This window comes from Lissotriton helveticus, chromosome 7 (genome assembly GCF_964261635.1).
Source record: "Lissotriton helveticus chromosome 7, aLisHel1.1, whole genome shotgun sequence".
Taxonomy (NCBI): domain Eukaryota; kingdom Metazoa; phylum Chordata; class Amphibia; order Caudata; family Salamandridae; genus Lissotriton; species Lissotriton helveticus.
The window spans coordinates 1,928,741,461-1,928,760,829 of record NC_136068.1 but is presented as its reverse complement, the minus strand read 5'-3'; the positions used below and the strand labels follow the sequence as shown (position 1 = coordinate 1,928,760,829).

Genomic DNA, 19,369 nt, shown 5'->3' with positions numbered 1-19,369 from the left:
ATGCCACTGCAGTGTCTGTGTGCGCAGTTTTGAACTGCTTTTTCGACCTAGCAAGTGCGCTCACTTTCAAGGCCCACACCTTCCCTTTTACTCCACGTAAGTCACCCCTAATGTAGGCCAAGGCAGCCCCATGGGCAGGGTGCAGTGTATTTAAAAGGCAGGCAGGTGTGTTTTGCATGTCCTAATAGAGAAATACTCTTTTTTTCACTATTGAAAGGACTATCTCTCCCATAGGATTGCCTTGAAATATCTTTTAGTGTCATTTCCCATTGGGAGCTGATAGAATTTGAAGTTTGGGGTGTCTAAACTCACCAATTAAAAATACATCTTTTAGAGAAGTTGGTTTTAAAATTCCATATTTGAAAATACCACTTTGAGAAAATTAGCATTTTCTTGCTTAACCATTCTGTGCCTCTGCCTGTCTGTAGAATCCACGTCTGGGTTAGGATGACATTTGGGCTCTAGTGCATTGACTCTAGACAGTCACACAAAAGGAGCTGAGGTGTGCTTTGCATATCCGGATGGGCCATCACCTTATGGATGTCCCTTCCTGATCTAAAGTGATGGGAAGAGTTGCCACTGACACCTGAACTGGGCTGTGCCTGTCCTCACACAAAGCGGGCTCTAGCCCAGTGTATTGCATCTGCATCGAGGTTAGAGTAAGGCAGGGTCATGTGCACTACAAAGACTTTACTTGAAGTTTGCCTCTTCAAAGGCAGAAAGGGGTTCAAGTATTGGACCTCTGATGCTGAAATCAGAACACACCTGGACTGAGGACATTCTGCCAGGAAGAAGAGCTGGGTGCTGTGGGAGGGACTGCCACTGCCTGTTGCTTTATTGTTCTGGCCTGCTGCTTGCTGCTTCTTTCCTCAGAGTGAAAGGACGGGACTTTGCTTTTTGTATACTGTCCCCAAGGTTCTCCAAGGCCTTGTGTGTGCTTGCCTTCTTTAAGAAGTCTCAGGGCCATCAAAGACTTCACATGGCAGTCCCTGGTCTCTTCTGCTGAGAGTCCTGACTTTCCAGATGATGCTAAATCCAGTTCCTAGGCCCTTGGGAGTAGACTTTTGTGAAAGTAAGGAACCAACGCATCACCTCCCCTGCATAGCAGTAAGGAACCGATGCATCAGCTCCCTTGGGATTAAGAAATCAACGCATCGCTTTGTTTTTCCAGCATCTCACCTCCCCTGCGCCTCCCACCATCTTTGATTTTGAAGCAACTAAGGTACTTTGTGCTAAAAGAAACGCACCCATTTATTCCTATGAACTGAACTTATTTAACTTTTGAAAAGTGATATATTTACTTGTGTATGTAGGATTGTTGTCTTTTTGGTCTTGTTTTATTCGGATAAATATTGGCTGTTTTTCTTAACTGATCTGGACAAATGTTTCCTGTGTTTTCACTGTGTGTATATGTACAAATGTTTTACACACTGCCTCTGACATAAGCCTGACTGCTCGTGTCAAGCTACCAAGGGTGTCAGCCGGGGTTAACTTAGCTGTGTGATCCCCTTACACTGACTAGAGTGAGAGTCCCTACTCAGACAGGGTGCAAACCACTGCCAACTCGAGACCCCATTTTTAACACTAAGCTGCTGGCTCCAGAGGCCGACGGCGTGGACCATAAAGGAAGAACCCCCTCGCCGCAACTTTTTAAAGCAGGGAACTGTTAACAGCCCACCCTGGCTTGGGGGCAGTAGTCCCTGTGGTCTGTAAGCCTTGATCCTTTCGTTCAAAAACGAAGGACTCCCGTCGTGAAGGGCTTGGTGCGTCAAAGTTAAAACTTTAAACATTACTCTCTTGCGCACTGGAAGCCAGTTAAGCTTCTCGCAGAAAAGAAAAACAGATGAATGTTTAGGTGGCTTGAACAGTAGGCAGACCGCCATGATTTGCACTACCTGTAGACGCTGGATAAAATACTCTGGGAATACCAGGTACAGAACATTGACATAATCCAGCCGTGATACTATCAAAGCCCTGCCAACTATGACCTAAGCTTCTCGAGTCATCAAGTATAAAAAAAGTGATCAAGTATAAAAATCTCCTGAGAAGGTGGGGAATCCAGAGACAAGATTTAACAGCCGATGAACCAGGGCATTAAAAGAGAGATTTAAATCGAACAGAACGCCTAGGGGTTTCTTCCCACCTCTGTGGGGGTGGGACATTATCCGGCCAAGCTCCTGTCCATCCCATTAAGGGATTTGGCCTAACAATAGGATCTCTGTCTTGTCTGGGTTACACTGAAGTTTGTTCTTCCTGAGCCAATCAAGTAGCGCCTTTAAACAAACAGCAAATAATGCTTTGGCGCTCACTGAGTCCCCTTCACAGGTTAGCAGGAGCTGTTTATCGTCCACATAAGAAATCATCTTAATGCCGAACGATTCCACCAAGTATGCCAAAGGGGACAAATGAATGTTTAAAAGGGTGGGGCTCAGAGCATATCCCTGTGGCACCCCACATCCCAGCTGACTGACTTTGGAAGAGTATGTTTTCATTCAAACAACCTGCTCTCTTTCCTCTAAAACGAGCTTAACCATTCAAGGGCCGAGTATTCACGCCCAGATGTTCCTGTCTTTTTAGCCAGATGCTGTGGTCCACCGTGTCAGTTGCTGCTGACAGGTCCTACAGCACCAGTGCCGCATTCAGACCGACATCCAAACTCACTTACTTAAGATATTTTTAGCAGTGCTGTCTCAATGCTATGTCAAGTAGGAAAGTGAGTGTCTGCCCGTCTTGGAATGTGTGCCTGAATAATTTGGAATGAGTGACTGCTCTCCTTGGAACGTATACCTGAGTACTTTGGAATGAGTGACTGCATGTCTTGGAACATATGCCTGAATAATTTGGAATGAGTGACTGCACGCCTTGGAATGTATACCTGAATGCTTTAGAATGAGTGACTGCACGCCTTGGAATGTATACCTGAATGCTTTGGAAAGAGTGACCGCACTTCTTAGAATGCATACGTGAATGCTTTGAAATAAGTGACTGCACGCCTTGGAATGTATACCTGAATGCTTTGGAAAGAGTGACTCTACGCCTTTGAATGTATACCTGAATGCTTTGGAAAGAGTGACCGCATTTCTTGGAATGTATAACTGAATGCTTTGGAATGAGTGACTGCACGCCTTTGAATGTATACCTGAATGCTTTAGAAAGAGTGACCACACACCTTGGAATGTATACCTGAATGCTTTGGAATGAGGGACTGCACGCCTTTGAATTTATACCGGAATGCTTTGGAAAGAGTGACCGCACTTCTTGGAATGTATACCTGAATGCTCTGGAATGAGGGCCAGCCTTGGAATGTATGCCTGAATGCTTTGGAATGAGTGACTGGACGCCTTGGAATGTCTACCTGGATGCTTTGGAAAGAGTGACCACATTTCTTGGAATGTATACCTGAATGCTTTGGAATGAGTGCCAGCCTTGGAATGTATGCCTGAATGCTTTGGAATGAGTGACTGCCTGCCTTGCAATGTATAACTGAATGCTCTGGAATGAGTGCCAGCCTTGGAATGTATGCCTGAATGCTTTGGAATGAGTGACTGGATACCTTGGAATGTATACCTGAATGCTTTGGAAAGATTGACCGCACTTCTTGGAATGTATACCTGAATGCTCTGGAATGAGTGCCAGCCTTGGAATGTATGCCTGAATGCTTTGGAATGAATGACTGGATGCCTTGGAATGTATACCTGAATGCTTTGGAAAGAGTGACCGCACTTCTTGGAATGTATACCTGAATACTTTGGAATGAGTGACTGCACGTCTTGGAATGTATACCTGAATGCTTCGGAATGAGTGCCAGCCTTGGAATGTATGCCTGAATGCTTTGGAATGAGTGACTGCCCGCCTTGGAATGTATACCCTCACACCTTGCCATGTAAGACTGCACATATTTGGATGTAGGACTGCACCAGGACCAGTCAGGAGTTGATGGATGAGACACCCTCTACCCTCTCTGTACTAAGGACCTCTGCCCCGGCACTCTTCACATTGGGGTGTATCTCAGGCGAGGAGACACCTCTGTGGACTTTCTCTGCTGCCTGCTGGGGCTCTCAGCTGAGAAGAACCTTTGCTGGTGAGGGTGGGCGCACAAGGTCAGAGGAGAGAACAGCCATGACAACAGTACTAGGGTCAGTCCTGTTTGGGTTCTCTGTGCACTTCAGTCCCTCTGCACTCTCTTCTGGCATTGATGACTGGTGTATTGAGTTTCCATCTAAAGCTGTATTGTGTATTTCAATAACAGAGCAACTGGTTGTCCCAGGAACTGTCCTGCCTGGCTTCAAGGAAGAGGCAAAGCCCTGTGTAATCGGTCGCCATCACCCTGAGAGCAGTGGGGTCACCGGTGCTTCTGAAGGTGAGTGAATAGTGAGTGCCCCCTGAGCAAGTCCTTTAGCTGTGGGGCGGGGTCCACCTACTCTCACTCCATTTCTGTACCATCTCTCACTCACAAACTGCTCGCCTTTATTCCTGCTGACCCCTTGTGTAAACAAGCCTTGGCAAAGTGAGCCTTTTATAGTGTCAAAGATTTTCACAAGCTTCACTCACACAGGGGGAGCCCCAAGTTTCACTCACAAAGGAGGAGCTGCACTGTATATTATTAGCACACACAGATCACATGCAGAAAGTCATGCTCTAATACACATATGCCCACACAAAGAAGCACACCCGTGTCCTCATCTTTCATGTACCCTAACAGGAACATACCCAACAGAGAGAGGCGATTCCACAGTACACATTTACCCTTCAAAGCAGCAGATTGCTCTGCTTAATTTACCATCCATCAGCTGAAAGAGTGAACTTTACCCTGCATTAATTACAAAATCAGATTTCTATGATCATTCTGTGTTTGATTGCAGGCGGATATTAGCCTACTTACTTTACCTGTTACTGGATTACAGAGGAAGCTTATTGGGATCACTTTGTTACATCACATTACATGTTACTTTGTTTTAGATTGCAGCAACAATTTACTGCATATTACCCTTTAATGAAATAGAAAGGATTATTTTGTCCGCTTTTACTGAGCATTATATTATAAAAAAAAGGTTATTATTATTGTAGTTAGTTTTCCTTGAATATCATACGTGGCATTCTGTTTTCCTTGCATTTGATCCCAGAAGTTTATAGTTCATAATTACCGACACACATACATACAACCACCAGAAACCAAAATGACAGGGCCCAAGGAGACGTCCTAAAAGATGATGTCTCTGATAACGTGCATCTTTATATCTTCTGAGACTGCCCAAAGCCTCCTCTATCTCAGAGACCGTTTGGGTTAAATATCAGTATTATTAGGTACATGTCTCTTCATAATTGAAGTTTAATATCAGTACTATTAAGTACATGTCTCTCTATAATTGAAGTCTAATATGGGTATTATTAAGTACATGTCTCTCTATAATTGAAGTTTAATATCAGTACTTTTAAGTACATGTCTCTCTATAATTGAAGTCTAATATGGGTATTATTAAGTACATGTCTCTCTATAATTGAAGTTTAATATGAGTATTATTAAGTACATGTCTCTTCATAATTGAAGTTTAATATCAGTACTATTTAGTACATGTCTCTCTATAATTGAAGTCTAATATGGGTATTATTAAGTACATGTCTCTCTATAATTGAAGTTTAATATGAGTATTATTAAGTACATGTCTCTCTATAACTGAAGTTTAATATGAGTATTATTAAGTACATGTCTCTCTATAACTGAAGTTTAATATGGGTATTATTAAGTACATGCCTCTCTGAGTATTATTATGTATGTCTGTCTATAATTGAAGTTTAATATGAGTATTATTAAGTACGTCTGTCTATAATTGAAGTTTAATATGAGTATTAAGTACGTCTGTCTATAATTGAAGTTTAATATGAGTATTATTAAGTATGTCTCTCTTTAATTAAAGTTTAATATGAGTATTAAGTACGTCTCTCTATAATTGAAGTTTAATATGAGTATTATTAAGTACGTCTCTCTATAATTGAAGTTTAATATCAGTATTATTAAGTACATGTCTCTCGATAACTGAAGTTTAATATGGGTATTATTAAGCATATGCCTCTCTGAGTATTATTAAGTATGTTTGTCTATAATTGAAGTTTAGTATGAGTATTATTAAGTACGTCTGTCTATAATTGAAGTTTAATATGAGTATTAAGTACGTCTCTCTATAATTGAAGTTTAATATGAGTACTATTAAGTACGTCTCTCTATAATTGAAGTTTAATGTGAGTATTATTAAGTACGTCTCTCTATAATTGAAGTTTAATATGAGTATTATTAAGTACGTCTCTCTATGATTGAAGTTTAATATGGGTATTATTAAGGACATGTCTCTCTATAATTGAAGTTTAATATTAGTATTATTAAGTATGTCTCTCTATAATTGAAGTTTCATATGTGTATTATTAAGTACGTCTCTCTATAATTGAAGTTTAATATGGGTATTATTAACTACATGCCTCTCTATAATTGAAGTTTAATACGGGTATTATTAAGTGCATGCCTCTCTATAATTGAAGTTTAATATGAGTTTTATTAAGTACATCCCTCTATAATTGAAGTTTAATATGAGTATTATTAAGTACATCTCTCTATAATTGAAGTTTAATATGGGTATTATTAAGTAAATCTTTGTCGGAGGGATGGTCGGAAACAGAAGCGAGGAGGCTGTATAGGTTGAATATTTTAGGGTATTTATTGATTTTAAAAACAACCCTGCAGCAGAATAAGTAAAAGAATGAAAGTCTTGGAATATGTTCAGTCTTTAGAGCATAAAAATGGTGGTTCTCCGGGCTGGGATCTTTTCCACAGGGGCTGACAAGCGGTCTGTAGGTCACCTCGTCCTGGTGGTTTTCCGCGGGGTTCAGCTCCAAAAAGGAAGAAAGAAAACAGGGGTCACTGCCCATATCCTGCTTTTGCTCAGAGTATTTACCGTCACCACACCGCGTGTAATTTAGAGTTAAGTGAGGGGGGGGGGGTAATTATTTTCTTATGAGGCACAAAAGGCTTCCTATGCTGGAAAAAAAGGGACTTAGGAGGAGGGTAGGTGGAGATTAGGGTAGCGAAGAGTACAGCCTTCACTTCAGGCGTTTTCATGCAGTTTTAAAGTGTCAGGAGGCCATTAACAAACAGCAATATAAAACGGTGCTCCCTAAAAAAAAAAAAACCTTGTCCCACCCCACCCACACTCGTCCCTCGGTGCCCGTCACGTACCAGTGTCAGCCACAACCCTCCTGAGTTGTGGCGGCTCCTGCGTGTCCCCCGGGCTCCACCAGTCTTCTGTCCAGATGTCGGGTTCTTCTGGGCTCTCCGGTGTAGTCTCCTCGGACAGCTCTCCATGCGTCGCGACGTCCTGGACTCGATCAGCATCTTCCTCAATGCACCCTCCCGCTGGCGCGCAGTGGTTTCCTGGTTCCGGCTTTTTCTGCCACTCGTGACCTGCTAGGCTCCTCACTGATTGGTCCGTCCTTGGCGTTCTGGTCCTTCCGTAATGATTGGCTTCTGGGGCATCGTGGTCGCGCTGTGGGGCGAGGAAAAGAGTCTCTGTTACGGGATTACGAAGAACCATGTCCTCGTCGTCCTGGGGCAGGTAAGGAATCCATTCAGTATGGCTTGTTTCGTGCCCCTCCTCACAGTCTCTCGATAATTAAAGTTTAATATGAGTTTTATTAAGTATGTCTCTCTATAATTAAAGTATATTATGAGTATTATTAAGTACATCTCTTTATAGTTGAAGTTTAATATGAGTATTATTAAGTACGTCTCTCTATAATTGAAGTTTAATATGAGTATTATTTAGTATGTCTCGCTATAATTGAAGTTTAATATAAGTATTATTAAGTACATGTCCCTCTATAATTGTAGTTTAATATGAGTATTATTAAGTATGTCTCTCTATAATTGGAAGTTTAATATGAGTATTATTAAGTACATGCCTCTCTGAGTATTATTGAGTACGTCTCTCTATAATTGAAGTTTATTATGAATATTATTAAGTACGTCTCTCTATAATTGAAGTTTAATATGGGTATTATTAAGTACATGCCTCTCTGAGTATTATTAAGTACGTCTCTCTATAATTGAAGTTTATTATGAATATTATTAAGTACGTCTCTCTATAATTGAAGTTTAATATGAGTATTATTTAGTATGTCTCACTATAATTGAAGTTTAATATGAGTATTATTAAGTACATGTCCCTCTATAATTGAAGTTTAATATGAGTATTATTAAGTATGTCTCTCTATAATTGAAGTTTAATATGAGTATTATTAAGTACATGCCTCTCTGAGTATTATTGAGTACGTCTCTATAATTGAAGTGTTATATGAGTAATATTAAGTGCGTCTCTCTATAATTGAAGTTTAATATGAGTATTATTGAGTACGTCTCTCTATAATTGAAGTTTAATATGGGTATTATTAAGTACATGCCTCTCTGAGTATTATTAAGTACGTCTCTCTATAATTGAAGTTTAATATGAGTATTATTAAGGACATGTCTCTATAACTGAAGTTTAATATGAGTATTATTAAGTATGTCTCTATAATTGAAGTTTAATATGAGTATTATTAAGTACGTCTTTCTATAATTGAAGTTTAATATGGGTATTATTAACTACATGCATCTCTATAATTGAAGTTTAATATCAGTACTATCCTACAAGTTAAGAACATGTCTATAACTATAGTCTAAATATTGGTATTATCTTACATGCTAAGTACATGTCTCTCTATGATTTTAGTTTAATATCGGTATTATCCTACAGCTAAGTACATATCCTTCTGTAATTGGATGCTGTGGTATCGAGTGACACGATTGAAAATAAGACACGTCAGTAATATTCCTTACAAGCAGTCAGACTCATTCTCTGTGGGATACCAATACAAACAAGCAGCCAGACTCAGGACCTGGTTTAGATCTCGACAGACAGGTTACTTTGTCACAACAGTGATGGATATTCTGTTCACCGAAATATAAATCCCACAGGATATAATGGGAATTATATTTCGGCAGTGGGATATCCGTCTCCGCTGTGACGGAGTAACCCGCCCACTGGGATCTAAATCAGTCCCTAAGTCTCGCCCCAGTCCTAACTCAGTACTGAGACATTCTGGAATCTCAATAGACTCCAGACAGACTTGTGGGGCATAGATGAGTGCCTTATCTTTGGTAAGAAACTCCTTTTTTTAACTAGAGTGGATCTTGCAAACCGCCCTTCTCTGAGCTACCTTTGAGATTTGTTTTTAAGTCTAAAATGTGTCTTCCAAAGTTCTGTTACACCACATCTGGTAGTGCGGTGACCCCAACACACGCTGTGATTGATTGCTAGTGAAACACACGTCTTTGTATGTTGCATTACATCTGACACAGGCCACTTGTGTCTGTCACCCAACCTCATGCTCTTTTTACCAGATCCCAAGTTGTTAACGAGGCAGTAATTTACCACTGATTGCTCCTTACGGAAAGTAGCACATTAGTGGCTGGCCCTTCTCAATGCAGACTCCCTTCCTATAGAATTTTCCCCTGAGCCCCCCAGATCCTGGAATGCCATGTGAATATCTAAAAAGGCCAGATGAGCTTGATTGTGTTAGCAAATAAACTGGTTACTTTTACCTTTGAGTCTTGGAGAACTTCTATGTCAGTCCTATTCACCTGCATATCTCTTTTCAGTTCACTTTCTCTAGACCCATCTTCAACACATGACGCCTTGAAGCGTATTCTGGAAATACACATATACCTGCTTCGGAATATTGTCATGGTAGGGAAATAGATGTATGTTCACCTGGCAGAAACTAGGAAATTGGCTCAAACAATCGGTGAGAAGGGCATCAAGCATGGACCGCCACAGGTTTTCCTTCAGCAACTTCTCATTCAACTTCATTCTTTGCAGACATTGGTAATAATGTGGTGGTCAGCGTAAAATTAGAAGTGAGTGGAAACAATATTTTTTAAATGAGACAGCATGGGGCAGGAAGTTAATATTATTAGAAGCTCTCCTGTCATCTCTAATATGTGTAAGAAATATGGGAAAAAATGTAAGAATGTTGAATAAAAAGGAAATACCCACCTGTTACTGCAGGGCAATAACCACTTTCTATCTAAGGAAGTAATTCCGATTTTTGATACATACTACTAACTCTATGTTCCTCACCTGGAACCTGAACTGGACCTGGAGAATCTTTTTATAGAACTCTTGAGCGCTGGTAGGTGTGGCTCTGCGTTAACCCATTCCACCCTAGAAAGTGGCAGCTTGAGCCTCATATACGTGTCACCGAAGCGTGAAAAGTAATTTGGTAGTTACCCATCACTATGTAAGTTATAAAACAAACACAATCATTGGATGATGTCATCTGTGATGTCATCAATGATGCCCTTTGAGATGCCATTAGCAATGTCATAATTGATGTCATAGAACATGTCATGTGTAATGTAATATGTAAGGTCATAAGCAGTGCATAGCAGGGTCACAAATTATAGTTAGCACAGCTAACTTAAATGGTGAATTTCTGGGGGGTTTCAGTTCAAAACATTAATGTTGTCACTGACATTCACCTAACTTACTTAAACCTCTGGTTTGTTCAGTGATATCTATCTATCTATTTATCTATCTATCTATATAGATATACATAGATATATATACATAGATATATCCTCCAGTCAATGGAACACACCGGCACTTCATAATGGATGTTTTCCCCACAATGATTTATTTGACGCTTTTCAGCTTGACAGCCTTCGTCAGATAATAGTGCCAACCAACCACAGAAACCTATCCACAACCACATAATAACAACTGAATAAAGTCTCTCCTGCAGTCTTATTTCTTATTTTTCAGAAAACTACAATTAATTTTTTATTTAGAACAGTGCTATAATTATTTTTGTATCTCACTGAGAATTCCAGCACGGTAATGGATGTTGCACTGAAATGAGAATAGAAATAGAAATAACAGAGACTCTTTCCAGTTATGACTTATCCTCATCTTTTCAATACTGTCGAATTCAATCTGAAAGAAACACGTTAGTCATAGATTCCTTACCTTAGAATTAACCCCAGGCGTTAGACTGGATCCGAACTTTTGTCTCTATTTTTTGAGTCTTTGACTCCTGGTGTACAAGGATGCCCGGTTTTAAGTCTTGTGCGGCTTGACCCCTTATGATGTCGGTGACGGACCCGCACCGTGAGTGTCTCTATTGCCTGGGGCGCAACCACGACTCTGAGACGTGCCCTGAATGCCGGGCCATGGCTACGAAAACTTTTCAGGAGCAGTCCCGAAAGTTGCTGGAGGCCCGGGAGTCGACTCCGCACCGTTCGGGGTCTCGATCATGTGGGAGGCAGAGGGACCAGTCGCGGAGCCACCACCACCACCATCGTTCGTCGAAGTCTCCGCACTCGGTGTGGGTGGTGCCACCCACGCGGCTCCAGCAGAGCCTACGCAGATGCTGACGGCCTACCTGCCCTTCCCGGGTCCCTCAGCGACTCCGGCCGAGCTACAGGACTTCCAGTCAGCCATGGCCCACCTTTTTGGACCATTGGGCCCCGCCGGAACGCCTTCGGGCCCCGCGGGTCCAAATAGGGGTCCGGTGGAGCCTGCCCAGTTGCTGACGGCCTACCTGCCCTTCCTGGGTCCCTCGGCGACTCCGGCCGAGCTACAGTACTTCCTGTCAGCCATGGCCCACCTTTCTGTACCATCGGGCCCCGCCGGAACGCCTTCGGGCCCTGCGGGTCCGACTGGGGGTCCTCATTTTTCATCGCCGGCTTCTGCCCCGATGTCGTCGACGACTCCGGTTTCGACTCCGCAAGACCCCCATGGATCTCAGCCGACGTGGAGACGGCGCCGGACCGGTGTCGATCGACATCGATACCAACGCCGATGGGGAATTTCTATCCCTTTCTCCATCCGCCTCCCTCTTTCCGCCTGCCCGGCAGGTTGAGGAGGGAGGGGAGGATTGGGAGGGGTCTGTGTACCCTCTCGCAGCCCAGTGTGAGTTAGACCCGGACTGGGAAGGAGGATGCAGGTGACATGAATTTTACTCTAGAACCTGGCAAACTGTCTCCTTCTACAGTGGCCACGGAGGAGGTTGGCACATATTCTGTGGTGTTGCGTAGAGCAGCCGAGGGGCTCCACCTCGAGCTACCTACGGTGGCCGTCAGGACTAACCTCCTGACAGCAGTGCTACGTCCAGCGTCTTCCTCTATGGAGCAGCTACTGCCCTTTAATGATGCACTTTCTGACGTTCTTTTGGGCACCTGGTCCAGGCCCAACACAGGGGCTCCTGTGGATAAGAATGTGGCCCAACGCCATCGCCTGGCCCCGGGTCACCCCATTTTCCTCACCCAACCCTTAAGATCTTGGTTGTCCAAGCCTCTGCGTCCCCAAGCGCATTCCCTTCCGCACCTCCAGTCAGGGAATCCCCCCCAAAAAATGGAACAGTTTGGGAAGAAACTGTTTACTTCCGCCAGTTCAGGGCTGCGCGTGCCTCTTGGACCATTATTCCAATTCTGTGTGGACACGGTTGCAGAGGTGCTGCCTCATTGTCCGGAGAAGGACTGGACGGTGCTCTCCCAAGCTACTGATGAGGGGAGAGACGCAGCCAAGTTCACCATTCGTTGTGCCCTTGACACCGCAGACTCGCTGGGCAGGGCGATTTCCACAACGGTGGCGCTACTCCGCCAAACCTGGCTGAGGACTACTGGCTTTTTACGGGGATATCCAGAACACTCTGATGGACATGCCCTTTGATAGCACTCACTTTTTCGGTGACAAGGCAGTTAGTGCGTTGGAGAGTTCTAAGGACTCACAGACTACGGCCATGTCCTTAGGGCTTTCGGCCACGCGCTCTCCTTCCGCTTCTGCTTTTCTCTCCTTTCGTGGCCAAGGAAGGGGCGCCTAGACACGTTTGTTTCAGAGCCCCAGGCCTGTGTAGCAACAGTCTCAGCGCGGACGAGGGACCCACAGAGGTGGGTTGCAGGGCCAGCGGGCGGATCAGTCCACCACCTCCCCTGCTGCCACTGCCTCCAAACCTTCCTAGTCCGGTGTTTCAGGCCCACCAAACACCAGTGGGTGGCTGGATTTGCCATCACCTCCCCCACTTGCGCACCATCACTTCGGACAGGTGGGTTCTGAAGATAGTCCCCTTCGAGACTACCCCTCCAGCCATGCGACCTCAGTCCCACCGCATGTCGGGGGATCACTTGGCACTTCTTCATCAGGAAGTTACAGCCCTCTTGGCCAAGGGGCCATCCAGTGCATTCTGACGCCAGAAGTAGGTCATGGTTGTTACTCCCACTACTTCCTGGCTCCAAAGAAGGACAAGGGCCTGCGTCCTATCTTAGACCTTCGGACGTCAATTGCTTCCTCTGGAAGGAGAAGTTCAAGATGCTCACACTTGCTCAGGACTTGTTTGCCCTAGACCCACAAGACTGGATGGTAGCGTTGGACTTGCAGGATGCTTATTTTCATATCCCCGTCCTACCGGCCCACCGGCGTTACCTGCGGTTCACGGTAGGCCATGAGCAGTTTCAGTTTACCGTGCTCCCTTTTGGCCTTACCAGGCCCCTCGGGTGTTCACGAAAGTGATGGCGGTGGTCGCAACTCATTTGCGCACCAGGGGTTTCAGTCTTCCCCTATCTCAACGACTGGCTGTTGAAGGCAAGCTTGCCCCAGGCTGTCGTCTCCCACCTCCAGACTACGGCAACCTCCTGCATTTGCTGGGGTTCTCCATCAACATGCTAAAGTCACACCTGATTCCCTCTCAGAAGCTCCTTTTCATCAGAGCGGTTCTGGACATGGCGCAGTTTTGGGTTTATCCTCCCGAACAGAGAGTCCAAGACATTCGGGCTATGATTCCGATCTTTCGGCCCATGTCCTGGGTTTCGGTCAGGATGACCTTGAGGCTGCTGGGCCTCATGGCCTCCTGCATCCTGCTGACCAATCATGCCAGATGGCTTATGCTGGCTCTGCAGTGGGACCTGAAGTTCCAGTGGGCGCAGCATCAAGGGGACCTGTCCGAGTATGTCCAGATCTCGGAGGGCACTGTGCAACAGTTGCAGTGGTGGCTCACGAACCATCGTTGGGTCAGCAGCAGATCCCTCTCCCTTCCCCAACCGAAGCACACAGTGGTGACGGATGCCCCCCCCCCCTTGGATGGGGCGGCCAAATGGGAAAGGTAGAGATCAGAGGCCTCTGGTCTCCGGCGGAGTCCAGGCTCCATATCAACCTTCTGGAGCTCCGGGCGATCCAACTTGCACTGAAAGCATTCCTTCCCTCTGTAAAAGGGAGAGTAGTGCAGATGTTCACAGACAACACCACCGCCATGTGGTATTGCAACAAGCAAGGTGGGTGGGGTCATGGACCTTATGTCAAGAAGCTCTGCGTCTCTGGACATGGCTGGAACATCTAGGCATTTCCTTGATGGTTCAACATCTGGCAGGTTCTTTGAACGCTAAGGCGGACGAACTCAGCTGCAGGTGAATGATGGATCACGAATGGTGTCTTCACTTGGAGGTGGCGCAAGGTCTCTTTCAACAGTGGGGAGAGCCTTGGTTAGATCTATTTGCCACCGAAGGGAACGCGCAATGTCATCAGTTCTGCGCGTTGGAATTTCCAAGGCGGCACTCGTTCGGCGAAGTTTTTCATCGCGAGTGGAGCCGCGGTCTTTTGGACGCCTTTCCACCTATACCACTTCTACACAGAGTGTTGAAGAAGATCAGGCGCGACCGGGCCCAGGTCATACTTGTGGCCCCGGACTGGGCTCGAAGAGTTTGGTATCCCGAGCTACTCAGTATGAGCATGGATCCCCGATCCCACTACCTCTTCGGGAGGATTTTCTGTCGCAGCAGCAGGGGACGGTCCTCCACCCGAACCTGTCCAGCCTCCACCTACATGCGTGGAGAATGAGCGGCGACAGTTGATTCCTTTTGACTTGCCTCATGAAGTCTGTAATATCAATCTGGCAGCCAGGCGTCCCTCCACTAAATCGGTTTATGCCTGCAGGTGGAACAAATTTGTGGCATGGTGCACAGCAAAGGCTGTGGATCCCCTTTCTTCCCCTCTTTCACAAGTCCTTTTATTCCTTCTTTCTCTGGCCCAGCAGGGCTCTGCTCTGGGCACTATTAAGGGCTATCTTTCTGTATTTTCGGCCTTTCTCGGCTCCCTGATCAGCCCTCTCTTTTCAAGTCCCCTGTTGTAAATAGATTTCTCAAAGGCATTACTCACCTTTTCCTTCCTATTCCGTTTGTGATGCCGCAGTGGGACTGAGTTGTTTGTGGAAAGCGCCGGGACACTCTGTCGGAGTAGCCGTGCGCTATAAAAATGCATTTTAACATAACATAACATAACATAACTTGAATCTGGTTCTTACCTATTTGATGTGCTCTCCCTTTGAGCTGCTTCACAACTGTCCTCTTCGTTTATTGACTTTGAAGACTGCTTTCCTGGTTGCTATCACCACCTCTAGGCACGTGAGTTCCAGGCTCTTTCCTTTAAGCCTCCTTTTCTGTCGGTCCATCCGAACAAGGTTTTGCTTCACACTCGTCCTTTCTTCTTGCCAAAGGTTGTCACTGCCTTCCACATTGGGCAAACTATCACCGTGCCCACTTTCTTTACGCCTCCGCACCGTTCCAGAGAGGAAGAGAGGCTCCACCGTCTGGACTCCAAACATGCACTCTTGTTTTACCTAAATCGCACAAAACAGTTCTGAGTGGATGACCAGCTCTTTGTTGGCTACGTGGGTGCCAAGAAAGGCCGGGTTGTACACAAAAGGGCTATCTCCCACTGGGTCATCTTGTGTATCAAGACCTGTTATTCTCTGGCTAAAAAGGAACCTCCGGTGGGGTTGCGTGCCCATTCTACCAGGGCGACAGCAGCTACTACTGCATTGGGATGTGGTGTCCCTCTGCAAGACATCTGTCAGACAGCCACGTGGGCCTTGCGGCACACTTTTACTGAGCATTATTGCCTTGACAGTCAAGTCCGGAGAGACTGCTTCTTTGGCCGTTATGTTCTCCGTGAATTTCTGGTGTGATCTTTGTTCCCAGATCCACCACTGGGGTTGGTATTGCTGGGGTATCTATTCTAAGGTAAGGAATCTATCACTATTGTGTTTCTTTCAAATGAGCAAGTTACTTACCTTCTGTAACAATATGTTCGAGGCATGTGGGCTGCTAAATTCATATCTTAGCATTAGATCGCCGCCTAGTGTTGGGTCCGGATGATCGCACATTGTTGTCCTGGAAGAGTCTTCGAAGTATCCTGAGATAGGTGGCTCCTCCCCTGGACTACAGTGCGCATGGGCATCGGCTCCATCCCCAGATTGTTTTTTTCCGCCATTGGGTTCGGATGCGGTCTCGACTTCTCTCTGTCGGAACCGAGTAAAACTGACTTTTTAAGGCCAAAAGGTCTTATATTTTATAGCGTCGGTATTGTTTGCGCACGGTCTCGAGTTCTTCCAACTCTTGGAGTCGGATTCAGCGGAGTTTTTCACTCTTCGGACGTCGAGGCCTTCTCATCGCGACACGACCACAACTTTCCAGCATGGAGCGGAGTCCGTTTAAGTACTGTCCGCTCTGTGGGTCCAAGTACCCACATATAGACCTGCACCCGGTCTGTAACAAATGCCTTTCACCGGACCATGACGACGGCAAGTGCAAGGCTTGCGCTCAGTTCCGGTCTAAGAAGACTCTCAAGCTCCGGCGCGCGGTGCGCCTGGAGGCCAGACAAACGGCCCCGGATCCAGAAAACATCTTCGGCGACCAAGAAGAAGATGAATAGGGTCATCATCTCCAGATATCCCCACCCGAAACGGAGGTCGAGGCGGATCCGGTGGACGACGACGGAGTCGCGGGTTAAGGCCTTGAATACGTCGACGAGGTAGGGGACGTCGAAGAGATTTATGGGGCCGCGGAAGATAGCTCAGGGGACGAGCTATGCCCCGAAGGTTTAGAAGATCACGATCGGGTCACGGGATCGCCAGCTGGCCTTACCCAAGACCCCGTGCCGCAAGCCACGGCCCCGCCATCAGGCCCGGCCACGGACATACTTGCTGAGCAGGCCAAAACGAAACCGAAACCGAAACCTACGGTGTCGACTACACCTAAAATGGCCGACCCGAAAACGAAACCGAAGCTTATGGACTCGAGCGTCCCTAAAATGGCGGCCGGCTCACAGAAAACTACTGCACCCGCCGCCGCATCGGCTCCGTCGACCTCCGGTCCGCTGAAGTCGAAGAAGTCGGTCGATCCCACAGGATCAAAATCGGCGCCAGAGGAGGGATCCTCTAAAAAGGGTGGTCGGCACGGATCAACCGGGGCAACACCGTCTAAGCACGCCAAGGCCAGCGGCACGGCTCCGGTTACGCCTGGGACTCCGTTAGTCGGTCGCGTAGTGGACACGGACCCGACACAGGCGCACGGATCGACAGCTGGCACATCTGCGCATCGATCCAAGGACTCTGGGTCAGCGACAACTGCATCGGCGTCCAAACATAAGAAAGGCCACCATGACGTCGGATCCGAGGGGAAGGTCAAGTCATCCTCGTCAGCGCCAAAAGACACTGTAGGTGAAGCGTCCCCCATCGCCGCTTCGCTACAGAGAATCAGGGACAAGGCCGCTGCTACGTCGGCTCCGTTGCCGTCGCCTCAGACGCCGAAGGACGCTCCGGCAAAGCCTAAGAGTAAGCTTCTCTTCCTTCTGCCGCCGAAAGAGGCTCCGAAGGCCTTTTCCACGAAATCGACGCCCAAGAAGTCGGATTCTTCTACGGCAGGAGCACCTTCAGGTCGAGAACTCGAATCAGAGGACGATTCTGAGCACTTCATCGACGCCAACACAGGCAAATTAACCCTATACAAAAGGAGGATCACTTCAGAGCCTCTGGACTCCTATGTCATCCCGCTAAAGAAGAAAAGGGTTCCTCAGGACGCTTCTAACCTCATAGAGCCTATCCAGCCTCCTCCTAGAAGAAGCCCTACTCCCTCTCCAGAACAATCTGAGGGTGAGGGATATAATGAAGAGGACCAATACACCTTCCCCATCAATGAACCAGATGCACATACAAATGCATATGATGACATTGGTGACCAAGGCACCCAGAGTGTGGGGCAAGACCCACAACCTTTCAGTGCACGTGCATCCCCAACAGAGGATTCTGCAGGTTTTCATGCACTAATTGAGAGGGCAGCTGCTAATCATGATGTGGACATGCATGCTGACCCGGTTGAAGAAGACTTTCTCTTTGACACCTTTTCAGTCTCTGAGAGGACTGTAAAGACACTGCCTATGCTCAAGGGAGTCCTCAAACATGCTGCGGACATCTTTAAAGAACCTACCAGGGCGAGAGTGGTCAATCCACGTATTGAAAAAAAGTACAGACCAGCACCTGCAGACCCTGCATACATTCGGGGACAGTTGCCGCTGGACTCCCTGGTGGTCGCCAATGCCCGCAAAAGGGCCAACTCCCAAACAACGGGTGAAGCTCCTCCCCCGGATAAGGAGTCCAAAGTGCTAGAGGCAGGGGGCAAAAGAGTAGCTGCACAGGCTGCCAACTTTTGGCGTATTTCTAATACACAAGCACTCTTAGCACGTTACGATAGGGCGCATTATGACACCCTAGAGCAGATTGTACAACACCTGCCTCCGCAGTTTCAAGAGGGCACAAAACTGCTTATAGAGGAAGGGAAATTGATCTCCAACGCAGCCATCAAGTGTGCACTTGACGCCGCAGACACAGCAGCTAGGGCGATCAACACTAGCGTCATGCTGAGACGACAGGCTTGGCTCCGCATATCTGGGTTTAAACCTGATATTCAGACAACCATCCTTAATCAGCCAGTCAATCCTGATCGACTGTTTGGTCCAGATGTTGACACCACCCTCGAAAAAATAAAAAAGGACACAGAAACTGCTAAGTCCATGGGGGCCCTACAGTCACAACAGTTTCGTGGCAGCAATTTTCGTCGCTCAGGTGCACGTGGAGTCACCAGAGGACAAATGGGTCAACAATCTCAATTCTCAAAAGGTGGAGCACAATCCTCGTTCACAAAACAGAACAAGGGAGGTTACAGAAATAACAGCAACAGAGGTCGCGGCAGAGGAAACAACAGCTCCCGCTCCTCTACCCCAAGCAAACAGTGACTCTCTGTCACTGCCCCCCGACCACTTAACACCTGTCGGGGGGAGACTGCAGCAGTTCCTGCCCGTCTGGAGAAACATCACCACAGACAGGTGGGTGCGACAACTAGTCCAGTATGGTTATTGCCTAGAGTTAAAATCCACTCCACCCAACATCCCGCCAAGGCAAAGGCCTATGTCCGCAGAGCACTTGCACTTATTGCAGCAGGAAGTAGTGGTGATGCTGC

General features: G+C 46.4%; 1 protein-coding gene across 7 annotated transcripts in view; it reads left to right on the top strand.

Annotated features, from left to right (window-relative positions):
* LOC144770911 (uncharacterized) overlaps nucleotides 1-19,369 on the top strand; it is a 234,749-nt gene that overhangs the window by 193,671 nt on the left and 21,709 nt on the right. For 5 of the 7 annotated variants that reach the window (XM_078655713.1, XM_078655716.1, XM_078655715.1 and 2 more), the window contains one exon: nucleotides 4,250-4,360. The exons of the other annotated variants lie outside the window; for them this stretch is intronic. In XM_078655713.1, coding sequence (XP_078511839.1) covers nucleotides 4,250-4,360 — 111 coding nt within the window. The remainder of the gene's footprint in view (nucleotides 1-4,249; nucleotides 4,361-19,369) is intronic. 7 annotated transcript variants of the gene reach the window in all.